This window comes from Crinia signifera, chromosome 9, assembly GCF_055691185.1.
Source record: "Crinia signifera chromosome 9, ASM5569118v1, whole genome shotgun sequence".
Classification (NCBI taxonomy): Eukaryota; Metazoa; Chordata; class Amphibia; order Anura; family Myobatrachidae; genus Crinia; species Crinia signifera.
Genome location: NC_139225.1, coordinates 9,981,813 through 9,999,450, shown reverse-complemented (window position 1 = coordinate 9,999,450; position 17,638 = coordinate 9,981,813). Strand labels below are relative to the sequence as shown.

Genomic DNA, 17,638 nt, shown 5'->3' with positions numbered 1-17,638 from the left:
CCTCATCACTGTCAGATGGAGTTTCGCAGTGTGATAGTTTGTATGTGATAATCTGCCCGTCATAAATCAGGGAGAACTGCAGACAAAATATTACGATGATTAACAGCCACAACACTTGACCTATCGCGCTGTTTTGATTGGCCACAGACATCTTTGGTGACTTCTAGTGATGCTATATATTTACGGGTGTGGTATAGGGTTCCGACAGTCATTAGCCCGACTGGCCGGACAGATGGCTACGCTCGCCACCTATTCTATTCTCCATCTAAGGGTGTTGTGGACCCCACGAGGGAGAATAGCCGGTGGCCGTCGGGAACCCGTCTGTCGGTGTTTTAACAGTCGGGATCCCGACCTCGGGTAAATGACTGTCGGGATCCCGGCTGTCGGGAGCCCGTCCGGCACCCATATTTACAGTCTGGTCAGCTTATATAAACTTTAATTAGCAGTGATATCATTATTTATGCTTTATGAGTGTTTATCCATAATGTATTCCGTTCAATAACAGAAACCGTATTATATGAGAATGTTATGTATTACACAGAACAATACCCCGATCATTTGAACCTATAGCAATGTATATATTGTACTATATGTTGTATGACTGCGCACTAAGCAGACATGCAATAGCCTGCAGAAGAGACTGCGTATATTTGGGAGGTAACAGAAAATGTGCATCATGGTCCCATTACACAGCTAAATGATATACTACTGAGATCAGCCCATGAAGACACAAGCATCATTCTGGCTGCATGAAATACACACAGGACAGGTCCACCGCACCTACGCTGCTTGGTGTTGTTAGGATATAGAATAGCATAGTCAAAAACCATACCTCGGGAAATATTGGTCAGTTATACCCTTATGATAGATGCATGATTTAAACAGGTATATAATAAGGGAATACAGATACAATTCATGAAAAAAGGGGTAGAGCTGTGTGTGCAAATACTTAATACACTTTGCTAAGCAACTTAAGTATTGCAATCACAATAACTTGGAATTGTTGACGCACCATGTCGCGGCTAAAAAAAAAAATACAAGTTCCCCTTTAATGATTTCACATTTAAATTTGCCTCTTCATATAGGTGCAGTATGTAAGTTTTCTTTGCTCGGGTCAAAATAAAATGTACTCTAACTTGACAAAATGATATTTTTTTGAGCAGCGAGTAAACAGTGTACATTTATACATCCCTATGGATATATAGGAATACACGTTATTTGCTTTTGTTTTCTTATTTTAAAAGTAACGGAAGGACAAACGTACTTGACATAATATTTTAAAGGGCTTCGGTTGCCATCAATTAGAAACCTGCAAATTGGTCTATGCATTTTATTCCAAGCAGCCTATTTTGTGTAGTATCTGCATTCCCATAGTCTTGTATATAACGTATAGAATGTCACCAATGTGTTCTATTTGATGCATGAAAGAATGTAAACAATTCACTTCTATAATTAGCTACGATTCTTCCCAGATGGTCCCATTGACTTTTTTTTTTAACTGACCAACATTTGACACTGTACAGCTGATGTTTGTGGGAAGGACAGAAAGTAGAGGGTGGGGCTAGAAATGGGAGGAGCGACAGGGAGTCCATCTTGCCCAGGTGGGCTGGCTGCCTCAGTTGACATGACAGAGTGTGGCCTGTTGGTCAAAGGTCTGACATTTGGTCCAGTATTGCTTGGCAAGTTTGTAGGGACAGGCTCGGGGGGAAGCTGAAGCAAATATTACAGACCATAAAATGAAGAGGGAAGGAAAAAAAAACAAAAAAACAAGAGAAATAAAAAAATAAAGAAAATCATGAGCACATTAGTATTATGTTACTTATGACTTACCCAACCTCATAGCCGCTATAAACACTTTGTGAAAAAGACTGGTGTAATTTGGTCCGAACCACAAATGACAGTCAATTTTCGAAACTACCTGTGAGGTTGTTTGTACTCCGCACACAGAAGAGACTCAAATTTATACATTATTAGGGGGTCAGGGAACAGCACTGAGGTTGTGTAACAGAATCTGTTCAATACCACAAACTGAGAGACTTAAAAATAAGTAACACTTACTATCTTCCAAATATGCAATTATACATTTCAGTACCATTAACCAGATTAGAAACCGCAGGCAAGAGTCATTACAACACATGGCATACATCTTTATAACATGGCAAGACGTTGGAGAGGGTTGGCGTGCACCGCCAAACAACCGGTTTCTCACAACAATTGACAGATGAAAACCCAAGTACCTCCACCTGCTTGATCTTCCTCTTCTCTAAACAGTGGGGATGCCAGTATAACTTTAAGGGTTAACTTGGGTTCCTTTGAATTGTGTATGACTATTGACGCATCTTCTATGCACTGTTCCACTTCATACGCCTCTTCTGTAAGTTTCTGGAAAACGTGACAAAGCCAGGATAGAATGAAACAGCTGTGACAGTATATTGGGATATGATGGTCACATAAGAAGCAACAGTGAGCGATTAACTAAACTGGAAAATAAAAAAAAATGGTACTTGTTTCCTAGCATGGCGCCCATCACATACCATACTTCGTGGTTTGCGATGCGCATTGTAAATTAACAGGAGTGCTTGTACAATTAAATATCGGCATCAGCGTGGAGTTGATTTTAGATAGTGGCGAGCCCCGCGAGGGGACGCGGAATACGAGCCCGAAGCGTGGCGAGTGCGGCGTGCCCCGCAAGGGGACGCGGAATACATGTAAAGTAATCCGTGTCCGCTCGCCACGCTTCGGGCTCGGTGGCTCGCTGCGCTCGCCACACTATCTGAAATCAACTCCACCCCGACGTGGATAGTGAGGGTATGAAAAGGTCGGAGGACGCGTACCAATGACGATCGCCACGCTTCGGGTTGGCGATGATAGTGGGGGTGGCGTTGCCAATTGGGGTGCATTTAACATTGAAAGCACCCATCAGGGTGCTTGTACAATAAAAAATCGAATCACATCGCATGCCGCTATAATGCATACGATGCGATTGTATAAGATGTACTACGATCAAAATCGGGGGCGCCGTGCTAGGAAACAAGTACCAAAAAATCAAAGATCCTACTCCTAACTAGAGTACAGGCTTTGCAACTATGAGACTTATTTGGGAGAAAATCCACAGCATATTTGAGCCTTAGCAAACCATGTTGCAATGCAGGTGGGGTAGATTCAAAGTGTGCAAAAAGTTTTAGAGTTGGAAATAAAAGTACTTGCACCCACTGCATTGCAACACTGTTTAAGTGCAAAATGAGCCTTATGTCACTATATATGCAGTGTTCACTCTAATATTTTTTTTTTAGGTCAGGGTGCTAACCACCGGGCAGGGCACTTTTTTTCAATCGGGAGGGCACATTTTAGATTAGAAATTTACATTAGAAACAAAAACATATATAGAAAAAGGATTACACCCATTAAACATGGTCATAACAATTACATATTATGGCACACAAAGTAATGCCTCTTACACATTACACCACACACCGTAATACCCATGACACATGATGGCATACACTGAAAGTTCTCAGAGGCATGTCAGCACAGTGGAGGTCAGCATAAGGACACACAGTGGCGCACACAAAAAGGGCACAGTGCATTTTGAGGTTTAAGAAATGGGCAGGGTGCGTCAAAAGAAGGGCTTCGAGTGAACACTGTACATGTAAAAATGTCACTATACATCATTTGTCATATCTGAAATCCCCATCCTAAGGCAAGGCTTTGCATACACCTTCGATTACATTTTCTTCCAAAGCCCCTGTGAACAAGCCCCTATGAGTTAAGTCTATGGCTGAATCTCACCTGGATTTGTAGAGGGAGGTTGTCTTTTACAGTCACTAACAAGCTCTCTGTTGGTTTCTCTTTGCACATAAGCACCAGTTCTAGCTCCATATCGTCCTTAATGAGCAAACCTTTGGCAACCAGGCCGATTCTCATGACTCCACATAACACCCGGCCACTCTCGTCCCTGAAAGACAAAGGGATGCGTGATTAGAGCATTCACAATACAGACAGAGACTCTTCGCTTAGTATTAATAAATACAAATACGACCAAGTCACTTAAAATTTAGTTAAAGTATTGCACCCGCATAAAAGAAAAAAAAAAGTCACCGTTAAAGAGGCTGGGATTTTTAGTGGATATATCGAGCATCTCTCACATCAACGTTGGCACTCAAAGGGTTAAAAACCTTACCCTTGTGAAAAACAGGAGGCCCTCGGAGGTTTAATAAAATAAACTATTTTAATCAGCAGTTATCTCATTGTGTCAATAGATTTCAGAGATACTCAAAAACCCAGTGGGGCAAAGATTTCATAAGAACATCAAACCCCACATATATTTAAATGATCATAGGCGCAACATAAAAAGATTCCATGCATTAGTGAATATAAGCACAACACTGGTGGATACCAATTACTACAAAACACAACGTACCGTTCACGGATACAAGCACCAGTACAGCTCAGAGCCGTTATTTTCAAACTCGCGGCACACCAAACAAGATTTAGAAAAAATTGCCAAGGCCTACCATCGGACTCCCATAGGAACCTCCCCCCCCCCCATTGGCCCCCATATGAAAAAAACTAAATCACACTGGTCCCCACATGTAACGAAAATAAAATACATTAGCACACATATGAAAACATGAGACCAGTGAATAACAGTTGTACTGGTGGTGGCGGCGACTTTAAACCGGTGTGGACATCTTTAGCTCTGCTGGCCCATTTGGAGGATGTCGTCAACGACAGCATGTTTCTAGACATGGCCACTGATTATATGTATCTCGTTGGTCTTTTGAAAGATCGCAGTGTGTACGCACTATGGGGATAATTCAGGTTGGACTGCATAACCGATATAAACCCGCATTGTGCTCGATGGTGTGGTTCTGTGCAGTGCAGAACAGCAAATGCTTCTGACTGATTCACATTCAGAGGCGTTCGTGGGAAGGGCCGTGGGTGGCACCCGTTTTCTGGAAAAGCTTGGGCCAAAGACTGCACCGCGAGGTGTAGCTTCCTTGTCCACACAAGCCAACCTGATAATGCAAGCATGAGTAGGGTATACTTAACTCCGGCTGCAATAAAACAAAGTGGCACACGCGACCAATGGTTGCGATAATCCTCTAAACGGCAATGTTTTTTAAGTGATAATAAATGCGGTGGTGGTGGGGGGTGCAGGCAGGGAGTCGTATATCATTTGATTCAGGGAAATCATTATCGATATCATAGCATTTGCATATTGAATAATGTGTACCCAGCTTTACAGGAACTGTAAAATAATAAAAAAAACAACCTAGAAATTAAAAAAAAAAAAACACAAAAAAATCACGAGCTAAATATACACACGCTGCAATCAAAGCCAACTTTTTTTTTCCGCGTTTAAACATGTTGTTCGCACCCGTAGGAGATATATATCACTACTGACTGCTAATTGTTTAAATAAGATGAAGTGCTGGTTGAGTGAAACATTAGCACAGGAAACAGACTAAAACATTAATATCCCATTAATTTTGTATTAGAGTTTATGGAAAAACAAAGTATCGCAGATGTAAAACAACTGGTTATTTTCCTCCTTCTTACCGAACATATACATTCTTTTGAATGCTCCGTAAGTATCAATTCACAAGAGGTAACATTAAATTAAAGGGAACGTTGGTCTTCTACACAGATAACAACAAAACAGAAAAACAGAACAGCGAGGAGAAACGCGCCATCTGTGGCGCCATTATTTATTTCACTTCAAGAGATTGCAGTGGGTTACAGAATCCCACTGGGAAGATCATTCTACCTGAGCTCTGAATAATAGGCTGCTCACAGACGTGGATAGTGCTTAGCCTGCAGGAAACTGTACGTGAGCATGTCGCTAAGTACACTAAAACAAGACGCGCGTCTGCTGTGTCAGCATTGTCCCTTTCACTTAGGCACGCAGATGGGGGGGGGACTTGCAACCAGGCATATTAAAATTTAGTAATGCTAAATAAAAAAACGCACACACAAAAAACCATAATAACCCACCCAGGAAAACAACTGTGTGGCAATTAAAATTAATCATTCATTTAACCCTTTTCCAGTTTAAAGGAATAATCTACTGAGCAGCCAGGAACAGACTGGGCATAAAAAAGGGCTATTTCCCGTAAGACGACATCATACTGGACACAGTGGTCTCTAGAGGTGTCATTACTGTGTTTTCTACCAAAAATCATCTCATATGTTTTCATGGCTGCTCTTCTATGATTACCTTCCAGGCGCAGTAGAGGAACAAGCAAGCAGTGCAAACTTTCCAAAAATTAGACTTATCAGGGGGGACGTAATAGCTTGCCAGAAGCCGGTAGTGTGAGTCTTGTGGCCCAATTCTGAGCCGTACAAAAGGCTGCGAGTTCCCAGTATTGAAGTTTATCGAAAGACGGAGCATGTACGCAGTATGCGGTGTGCATGTATGGGGCCCCCTCACAAACAGACCATGCACAGGCTAGCTAGATGATTGACAGGCAACGGGCATAACGTAGGCATTTTCCAGGAGCATCCCGGAAAAAGCAGGCATTCCCCAGCCGGGATACAGTCGGTTGGTCGACCTAAAGATGGTCAGTCATTCGGTCGACACCACTGGGTCGACATACTGCAAAGGCCGACAGGTCATTAGGTCGACACAAGCATTAGGTCGACATGGGGTTTTTCACAGTTTTTTGAGCCGACATGTGCTGACAGGCGGTATTTCATGCCCTACCATCCACTAGGGCGTGGTGGGAGAATAAAATAGTGTGCCCGAAGCATGGTGAGCGCAACGAGCCATGCGAGGGGACGCAGTGCACTTAAAACTGTGTCCATGTCGACATTCGGGTAAAAAAACAGTGAAAAACCCCATGTCGAACTTTTTACTGTCGACCTAGACCATGTCGACCTAATGACCTTATGCCATGTCGACCTAGACCTCTGTCGACCTTCCTGTACGTTGACCATCTTTAGGTGCACCCAATGATCCATCCCCCCCCCCCCCCAGCCATTGGGAGGGGAGGGACACGGACATCAGCAGCGGCCTACTTCTCCCCGCAGCCTTCTCAGCGCACAGCGAGCAGGGGGAAATCATTTGATGGGGAGTGGTTTTCCGCCTGAGTGCATGGCTGTGAACATATTCGCACACAGGGCAGGGGGAGATCAGCGGGGCCGCGTTTACCTGCTCAGAACACTCACAGCAAAGCCTACGTGGTTTTGCAGTGTAAATAACCGCAGGATCGTCAAAACTGCGAATTTGTAAACTCAATGTTTTGACTGTAGTACAGAAAGATTTGGTTTGACATTACGTCATCAACGACCCCAACATCAGTATCGCAAGAATCACACGTGTGATATTTGAAATATACTGTTCTAAGCCACACATTAAAAGTTTAATATGCTATACCATAATTTCCATGGATCACCCCAGGCAACCGAGGATAAAAGAAAACCTTACTATATCCAACTGTGAAACCAACTTTTACGTAATAATAACACCTGCAGCAAATGTTCTAGAAGCAATTTCCGAATTCATGATGCATATTTTGTAAACCTAATGGATAGGTCCAGGCCGTCCGGATGAAAATGGGAAAAAATAATGATGTCATTTTGCTCAGTGTTCCTAAACCAAAGCAGTAACCCTCTTTTTTATTTAATAAAGGCTGCATATATTCACAAAGTGTTATATGCTGTTGTTGGTTAAAGCTTAACCCCCCCCCCCCCAACAACCAATGCAGGCTACCTTTGAAAACCCCTCTCTTGTCTCTGTCATCTCAAAAGCCAAAAGCAAACAGGTCCGGTCGGATTAAAGGGTTAACAGTGTCTAGATAAGTTGACGACAAAAGGTCCTTGTGCACAAGTGCGACAGTGACAAAAGGTTTACACAAGCAAAAAGTCAGTGTGGAAATGGTCGATACCTACAAAATGTTGACATGAGATGTGAATGCCAACACCTCAGCACCTGAATTAGTGTAGCACATACGCTCGCTTTTGCTTTACCGTTCCCAATCGGAGCCTACATAGATGTTAAAGTATGGAAAAGTCCTAAAAAATTTTTGCTTGTGACAACGTTTTGTCAATGTCAATCTAGTGCAGGGGTAGCCAACTCCAGTCCTCAAGAGCTACCAACAGTTCAGGATTTCCAGGTCTCCTCACAGAATCTCAAGTGAAATTAATTAGCTCCACCTGTGGGTCTGTTAAAATGTGTCAGTGAGTAATTAGTATACCTCTGCAGCAGCTAGGTCAACTGGAAAATGTGCACTGTGGGTAGCTCTCGAGGACTGGAGTTGACTACCACTGATCTAGTGCATGTCAACCTATCGGACAGTCTATTTGGACACCGTTGACCTATTAATCAAATACACAGCAAACACATCAGGGGAAAAACTCAAAAAAAGAGCGATTGATTATATGGCCAAAATAAAAACACTATTTTACCGGTATATTTTGCCAAGTGATCATCGACAGACAAAAATAGATTTAGAAACTTGACTCCTCACAAAATAATTATTTTTCCAGCTATTTAATTGCTTAATAAATCAAACACCTATATAAAACACACACACAATATTTATACGTCGCCATTAGACAATACAAATTATTTTCACAGTAGTTGCAATATACAATTAAAAACACCGTGCTCTCAGTTATCGTTGGGGGTCAACAAAAGAACAGATGCTGCTGACCTATCCTCCCCTGGGAAGTCCCAGGGGATATTAATAAAAATGTCACCGCTATATACAGAGACAGCATTTTGTCACTTATAAAATAATGGAAAGTTTATTTCTGCCATTTGCCAACACTCGTAGGGAGACACGAGATATATGCGCTGATTTTCCACTAGATAGAACCCAGTTGTAGAACTATTTCTTTGGAGAAACTGAACCTCTACACTTCTATTTCACTTGACCTGAGAAGAGCTTAAGAGATTGATTATCAAAGTCCTTAGGTTCCCGAACAACTTTTCCCAATGTGGCATTTGCAACGCGCAAACGTGGCCCTCATCCAAAAATGTTAGTCCATCTTGAGAATCTGACACCAAGATCAGCGAAGTGTGATCTTGCTTTCAAATTTCTCTACAACACTAAACAGGAGCAAGTCTCGTAGGTGATCTAGGCATCCAACTTAACCTTTATATCAAGCCTCCTTGATGCAGGGCTCGGCAAATCCCGGGCGCTAGGTCGCCACGACGACCAGATTCTGCTTCCTCGCGACTAGATTTTTGGGCGGAGGAAGCAGAATCTAGTCTTGGCCGGGTGGGCTTGTGGTGCGGTGCTGCCGTCAACCTCCCCCAGCTGTATAGTAGCCAGAGGCAAGAGCAGGTCCATCGCGGTGCAGCTATAACAAAGCATCACAAGCCAATTGTAGTTTGCGGTTCTGGAACCAATCAGGACCGAGCTCCGAATGACTCGTGATCTGGCGCGAGTTTTGAAATAGCCGTGCCGCGACAGACCTGCTCTTACACATTGAGGAGGAGGGGGCAACAAGAGCCGCTCTGGATGACCACTCTGCCCAGCTGTTGCCGTGGATGGTAATGGCAGGGTGGAGGAGAAGGCTCTCATTTACCCCTTGGCAACGAGCAGGTTAACCCCATAGCAGTACGGATGGTGTAATGGTTAGTATTACTGCCTCACAGCACAGAGGTCATGAGTTCCATTCCCACCATGGTCCTAATTGTGCAGAGTTTGTATGTTCTCCCCGTACTTGTGTGCGTTTTCTACACATATAAGAAACTGTTAATAAATAAATAAAATAAATAGCAACAAGTATTTAGCCTTTGGAAGAGCATGTTAGCCCCTGGCAGACCATGGTAACCCCCAACAAGCATTTAGCCCTGGCAGAGCATGTTAACCCCATTGGCAATGAGCATGTTAACCCCTGGCATCAAGCATGAAACCCATAGCGAGGACCATGTAGGTAAGGGAACTTATGTGGCATAATATGTAATTACGGCATGTGGTTTTATATGTAATGAACATTGCGATATTTGGCATAATGTGTAATGGACATTACGGCATGTGGTATATGTAATGGCCATTATGGCGTGTGGTATATGTAATGGGCATTATGGCGTGTGTGCCTTCGGTGCACACTGTCCCTATTATTTTATCTGGCTCCTACATTTTTGTCGAGCCCTGCCTTAAAAGGACATTAAACCATCCAAATATTTAAAGAGCACAAAAACTGTGCTTTTAGCGTTTTTGGGGTACTCTTTACCTAGAAGGGCGCCCATCGCGGGCATTGAATGCACTAAAAAATCGGGTGCGATGCGACCGACGCGATGCCCGCGATTTCCCGTAGGGAACAATGTTAAATGTCTCAATTGACCCGATTTTCCTGTTCAATGCCTCAATTGACCCGATTTTTCCATAGGAAACAATGTTAAATGGCCCACAGAGGCCAAATAGGCACCCTGAAGTGTGAAATGGCCCCCACAATTGTTAACGCCACCCCACGATCAACGTGAACCCGAAGCGTGGCGAGCGCAGCGAGCCCGCGTCCTACGACCTTTTCATACCCCCACTGTCCACGTCGGCGTGAAGTTGAGAATAGAATAGTGTGGCGAGTGCAGCAAACCACCGAGCCCGAAGCGTGGCGAGCCCCGCGAGGGGACGCGGATACCTGTGAAGCCCGCGAAGGGACGCGTTTACCTGTGAAGGTATCCGCGTCCGCTCGCCTCGCCACACTATTCTATTCTCAACTCCACGCCGACGTGGATAGTGGGGGTATGAAAAGTTCGTAAGACGCGTACCGCCGCCCCTCGCGGGCTCGCTACGCTTCGGGTTCACGTTGATCGTGGGGTAGCGTTAACAATTGTGGGGGCCATTTCACACTTCAGGGTGGCTATTTGGCCTCTGTGGGCCATTTAACATTGTTTCCTACGGAAAAATCGGGTCAATTGAGGCATTGAACAGGAAAATCGGGTCAATTGAGACATTTAACATTGTTCCCTATGGGAAATCGCGGGCATCGCGTCGGTCGCATCGCACCCGATTTGTTAGTGCATTCAATGCCCGCGATTTTTTTACCTGCGATGACCACGATCAAAATCGTGGGCGCCGTGCTATGGAAGGGGTACCGTTTTTAGTATAGAAAGTTACGCCAATTCTGGTTTTTAAAATGCGTCAAACAAAACTTTTAATTTAGCCAATCTGGCAATAATGGCAGCAGGCGGTACCAAGCAATCTTTTTATTTTTTACTAATATACAGTTCCCTGCTTTAAAGTGTCTCATCACAGGTTTAGCAGACTACCTTTATAATTTACATCAAGCAGTGGTGAGCAACAATAGCACAAATGATGGCTGTTGTTGAACTACACATCCCAGCATCCCCTGCTACAGTTTTGCTATTTGGCCATGCTAAAACTGATGCAGGGCATGCTGGGATGTGTAGTTCAACAATAGTTGGAGTGTCAAGGTTAGCCATTATTCTCGCATACAAGGCCTTCTCTAACTACACTGCCTGCATCTTCAACCTCTATGGTCACTCAATGACCACCGCCTCCCCTCTACTCTGATCACTGCATCCCATGTGCGTATCCAAAATTGTGCCCGTGCTGCTCTCTTCACTAGAACACACTCCCTCATTTTATTAGACTCTACCACACATTGCAAAGCTTCAAACAGGAACTGAAAAACCACCTGCTCATCAAAGTGTACCCTTCTACATAACCTAGTGCCTCCCTAACTGCCAACTCCTGTCTAGACCATCCCTGCTATGCTCAATTCCTGCCTTTAGGCCTCCTTGCCGGCACCTCAGGCCACCTGTCTGTCAATGGCCAACTGTCTCTCTCTCTTTGAATGTGGACACCAACATCCTCAAAAAAAGTCAACCACAAGGTTGAAACCAATGACGTGGAAGGTGTAAGATCTAGATCAGTGGTAGCCAACCCTAGCCCTTGAGAGCTACCAACAGTTCACATTTTCCAGACAACCTAGCTGCTGCACAGCTGCACTCATTAATCACTGACACATTTTAAAAGATCCACAGATGGAGCTTATTAGCGCACTTGTGATTCTGTGAGGAGACCTGCAAAACATGCACTGTTGGTAGCTCTCGAGGACTGGAGTTGGCTACCCCAGATCTAGATTGTCCGCTACTTGGAGCAGGGCCCTATTTCCTCCTGTTCTCACAGCCCTCTTCTCTCTCACTTCAATTAGAGCTCCATCCTACTCGACTCAGTGACAGTCTATACCCGTGTTTCTTCTGACTCATAATCGTTCATCTCTTCACAAGGCAATATGCCCCGAGTAGCATGAGGACAACTCATTTGCTTCCCTACTTCTCAGCAGTATTGTGTACTGAAAATTGTGGTGCCCCCCTGCACTGGAACAACCTCCCGCCACCCACCCTTACCCTCCTTCAAGCGCTCCCTCATAACCCACTTCTTCCGACTAGCCTATCCCTCCTCCTCCTATCCGCTTTCGCTCCTCTAATCCTGCCTCCCCTATCCCTCCATCTGTTCTTATCCGTTCCTACTTATCCTATTGTCCTATTATCCTATTATTTCGTTTGTCCACCCACCTCCTTTTAGTCTGGTAACTCTTATAAGTAGGGCCCTCCTTCCTCACCCTACCTCTTTACCTCACCTGTGCTCCTGTCCTGTTCTTCCCTTCCTCTACTTCATCTTCAGTCTCCTCGACAATTTCGACACCTACTTCAGAACTGATGCTGATTTTAGTTCTACCAGCTATACCCCTATTTATAGAAAAAATACAGACACCTAGGTGTCTGTGTGGGGCGCCCGTATGGGTTGTAAGGCCTGCAGCAATCAATAACAGGGATTGTCAGTCCCTAAATGGCAAAAGAAGAGGTGAGGGGAGATTGCGCAATTGAAGACAGAACAAGGAATTATAAAAAAATGTACCAATAACAATTTATTTAAACATTTGATATGCTAAAAAATGGTGCAATGCATCAAAGTTAAAATCTGAATAATTGAAAAAGGGGGGGCTGTATCCAGTGGTAAAAGGTGTCACCTTATTATCTGGCAGAAGGAATAAGGGAGAAGGGGACGGTGGAATTGTCCTCCAGACCTTTGGGCAGGGATTCCTTTACAGAGTGTCCTCCAAATCGGACTGTGGTGGTAGTGTCCCAGATATGGATTCTCTGTATAATTGAATTTTCCACTTAGGACCGTGTATGGGTACCTTAGATGGGTGGCGTTCCCTCAGATTGTGGTACCTGGAACAGTGGTTTGATGAATAAAGGTCCACCGTCCCCTTCTCCCTTATTCCTTCTGCCAGATAATAAGGTGACACCTTTTACCACTGGATACAGCCCCCCCTTTTTCAATTATTCAGATTTTAACTTTGATGCATTGCACCATTTTTTAGCATATCAAATGTTTAAATAAATTGTTATTGTTACATTTTTTTATAATTCCTTGTTCTGTCTTCAATTGCGCAATCTCCCCTCACCTCTTCTTATACCCCTATTTATGCTGTATTTTATCTTCACACCCTGTACGTTATCTTGTAATTTGTTTGCTATGTACGGCGCTGCGGACACTTTGTGGCGCCTTATAAACAAACTACTACTACTACCACTACTACTACTACTAACTGCACCATATGTATGAAGCTGCGAACCACTTGTGGCGCCTTGTACATAAAATGTAATACTGTACAGATGTGTCTACATACCTTGTGCGTCAAAAAGCCATTCTAGCTGCACCATTCTATAGCATGACAGGGTAGCGCCAAGTGTCTTTGCGTGCAACTTTTTGTCCATTACAGAGCCTCTTATTTATAAAGCAGTTGATTCCCCATGTACAGTAGGTCAGCTACAGGATATGTATCTTCATTATATGTTCTTCCCAGCCCTTACGAAGTGTTTAGGAAAATTAACGAAGATTACCAACTGTAACACAGTCAAGTGTGCGGGTTTGCATCCCTCTACACTGAATTCACTTTCTAAGGGTGTTTCCCAGATCCAGTCCTCAGGGACTTCCCTAACTGAGCATATGTTCCAGGTTTTCTCCCAAACGCACAAGTGAAATAATGAGCTTGACCTGTGGAACTTTTTAAAATGTGTCCGTAAGTAATTAATACACCTGTGCCTTGAGAATGTGTGAGGATTCCTTGAGGACTGGAGTTGGGAAACTCTGCCCAAGGTTATTTCTAGTTCATGTGCTCAGAGATTAGTAAAGTTGGAAATGTTCTTTTAAGTTTGGGTTTATTGCCATCAGAGGATAAGCACTGCCAAACTGAAATAAACTGCAGCATAGCAGCTCACAAAACAAACAAGCATCACAGACTTACAAATGCAATAAAAACAGCTTGAAACATTTGATTGCAAACCTGTATAAAGGGATCTCCCCGGTAACAGGATTTAATAGTGACTTGATTTATGGTCATAAACGTAGCGGTTGTGCGTCCAGCGAGCTTGTAACTGCAGCCGCATGTGTGGCCTATAAAACCCAACCGCCTCTAATCATGTCTTACTTGGAGCTTTCGTCCTGGTCCTCTTGTTTAGGTTGAAGGTCATTCTCCACTGTGTCACATTGATGGTGCTCATCCATCCAATCGGAGACCTGCTTTAGGGCACCTTCCACTGTAGACACCATGGTCTGGACAGCTTCCAGTTCCTCTGGAGATGGGTATATTGTAGAGTGCTTTGCCATAACATGGCGATCGTCATTAGCAAATGACCGGATGGATCGCTTTAATAATGGAGAGAATAAAAACAGAACATCAATAATGTAACCTTATTGCGGCCAAACAAACAACGTAAAGCTTTGATATTTAAGGTGCACCCTGAAGATTTTACATTACAGAGAAAGAAATACTTTTTTTTTGATCATTTTACTAAAATACTTTGTAATAAAGTTAGGTACTTATGTAGTATCTGGGCTGCCGATTTCAAAATCGGGTCGGATCGGGAGATCGCATCGCATCGCATGCGACCATGCGATTCGATGCGATGCGATGCGATGACCCGATTTTTCCATAGGAATCAATGTTAAAATGGACTGAGTCCATTTTAACATGGAATTCAATGGGAAAAATGGGTCCTTTTCATACCCCTACTATCCAAGTGGGCATGGAGTTGGATATAAACCTGTGGCGAGCGTAGCGAGCCACCGAGCCCGAAGCGTGGCGAGCGAAGCGAGCCCCGCGAGGGGACGAATACCGTCCCCTCGCGGGGCTCGCTTCGCTCGCCACGCTTCGGGCTCGGTGGCTCGCTACGCTCGCCACAGGTTTATATCCAACTCCATGCCCACTTGGATAGTAGGGGTATGAAAAGGACCCATTTTTCCATAGGAATCATTTTAACATTGATTCCTATGGAAAAATCGGGTCATCGCATCCGATATCGGATGCGATGCGATGCGATGCGATATCGCATCGCATCGCATCTGATTGTATGCCTTAACTTAAGGCATACAATCAAAAAATCGGCAGCCCAGATACTACATAAGTACCTAAAGTTAGCCTCAATACGCCTCAATAGTCTTTATGGTATCTTTTTGCCCGAATTTCCATCTTAGTCGCAATGCTATAGAAACGCTTCTCAAGACTGAGATTTATTAGATATATAACTTATCTATCCGTGAGTCTGAATCTGCGGTAAAAAAAGAAAAAAAGTTGTGCCTGCTGTATCGGGACTCAGTCGCACACATATGTACAAGATTCACATATCAAATAAATCAGTGCAGTCTCGTGACATGGTTTTGTCATATGACAATGTTAATAAAGATGCAAATCCAGAAGAAAAAAAACACACTTGCCACAAGCTGTGTCACAGGGGACCTAGCGCAAAGTTTATGAGGACATGACTGTAGATGACAACTCTACCGCTTCCTCTATGGTTTCCTTCATCTTCTAGGCCAATTTGAACCATTACCATGAAGCAGATCGAGAATGCCCTCTATCGCAATGAGCGTATATTTCTTTAAAAAGTTTTACTTAACCAATGTGGGAATACGTCCTCTAATTTCTTCCTTCGCTATATTTTCCCTTTCAATTGATTACAAATATGTGTATAATTTTCCAAGAAAACACGAACAGAACAGAAACGGTTAAATATTCCAGCACAGTGCATTTCTGCGCGCTGACATTGAGCTGGTTAGAAAATGTGCTGTGTGCATCATTTTGCTGGTACTGTAGTGGATGCACCGCATTTCCGATTGCTCGGTATTGGAGACAGATGTCCTTATACCCTTGCTCGGAATGCACTTTTAGAATAGGGCACGGGCTATAAATTGTTTTCGGCTCTCGGTATGTCAGTGCACATGCTTTGTGCAAAACAGCAGAACAAAAGGAAGAAGAATGAGAGGGCACAGATCGTTTTAGATTAACACTGAACGCCTAGATTCCATTTCTGTTGGCATGGCCACCGCAGCCTGTATGGGAATAGAACTCTGTCTATCAATTAATCCACAATATATTAAAGTATTGTTTCAGCTGTTATTACATTTCTTTTACAAAAGGAGGGTGCCGTGTTCCGGCGCTGTCACTGTACGCAGTTTGGCTATCGTCAGTATGTTTTTTTACTTGAAACTACCATAACGTTAAAAGCAGGTCAGCTATTTTCTCCTCTCTCCAGCACATCATGGACTGCTAACCGCGGAAAAGAAAAATCTCACCTAAAGGTCAAGACAATGACAATAAAAGTTCTTTAGAATCCGAGGTTTAATCTAGGGCATCCCAGTGGAAGTCTTTATGTATTATTTTTTTGAAAAGCTGAATATTGTAACAGAAAGACTCAGCAGATGCAACTGCAGGTGGATTTCATCAAGGTTTAATGCTATTCACATAGGAAAGGCTGCAGTTATCTGATGTTCTGAGATGTGATCAGGATTGATTCAGGATTTAGATTCTCTTTTTTTCAGGTTTTTTTGTGCGGGTGTGAATTACATTCAGATATCCCAAGTTAATGTGTTCTTTGTGCATATACTTTTATTCTTTTACTAGTTCAAAGTATATGGCAGGCGCCAGGGTTGGATTATAAGGGGGGTTCGCTACTCCTGCCTGCTGGTAGCCAGGGCTCTTAGCTAAACTGGTCCCTACACAGCTATGGGTTAGCCGGGGGGGTGTAGAGGACACCAGTAGCCAACAAAAGCTGTCCGGAGGGATCTGGGCATGGTGTGGGAGGGGTAAGTAGAGGACTCCGCCCCTCCACAATCGCACAGTATTTACACACACACACACGCACACACTAGCAGAGACTAATCTGCCTCCTCCTCTGCTGCCCAGCAACATTTCCTCCTCCTGCTGGTCACATTGGGCCAGATGTACTAAGCTTCAAAAGTGACAAAATCAAAAGTGATAAACCACCAGCCAATCATCTCTTAACTGCCATACTCCAGGCTGTGTTTGAAAAATGATAGGTAGGAGCTGATTGGTTGGTGGTTTTTCACTGTCCATTTTATAACTTTTCAAGGCTTAGTACATCTCGCCCAGTATCCCTCCCACTGACCGGTTGCCACATGTGTCCCAGGTGCCTTTGCTTTGAGCGCTGCAGGACAGTCCGGTGGTTCATGTATCTTGTCCTAGTTACTGCTGCTACTTGTAGCAGTCTTGGGGTGGCAAGTAACCTGGTGTAGCAGCATTGTATATGGAAGAGGGGGTGCAGAGTATGCAGTATATGGCAGGGGCGTTATATGGGGGAACTTTATGGAGGGGTACGGTGGTGCAGTGTGCATACAGGGGCACTATGGTG

At 43.8% G+C, this 17,638-nt stretch overlaps 1 protein-coding gene across 6 annotated transcripts in view; it reads right to left on the bottom strand.

The window, feature by feature from the left end:
- Window positions 1–17,638, bottom strand: part of STRBP (spermatid perinuclear RNA binding protein) — a 169,248-nt gene that overhangs the window by 62,243 nt on the left and 89,367 nt on the right. For all 6 annotated transcript variants that reach the window (XM_083161016.1, XM_083161020.1, XM_083161019.1 and 3 more), the window contains 3 exons: window positions 14,419–14,636; window positions 3,790–3,955; window positions 2,238–2,382 (listed from right to left, as the gene is read on the bottom strand). In XM_083161016.1, coding sequence (XP_083017142.1) covers window positions 2,238–2,382; window positions 3,790–3,955; window positions 14,419–14,636 — 529 coding nt within the window. The remainder of the gene's footprint in view (window positions 1–2,237; window positions 2,383–3,789; window positions 3,956–14,418; window positions 14,637–17,638) is intronic.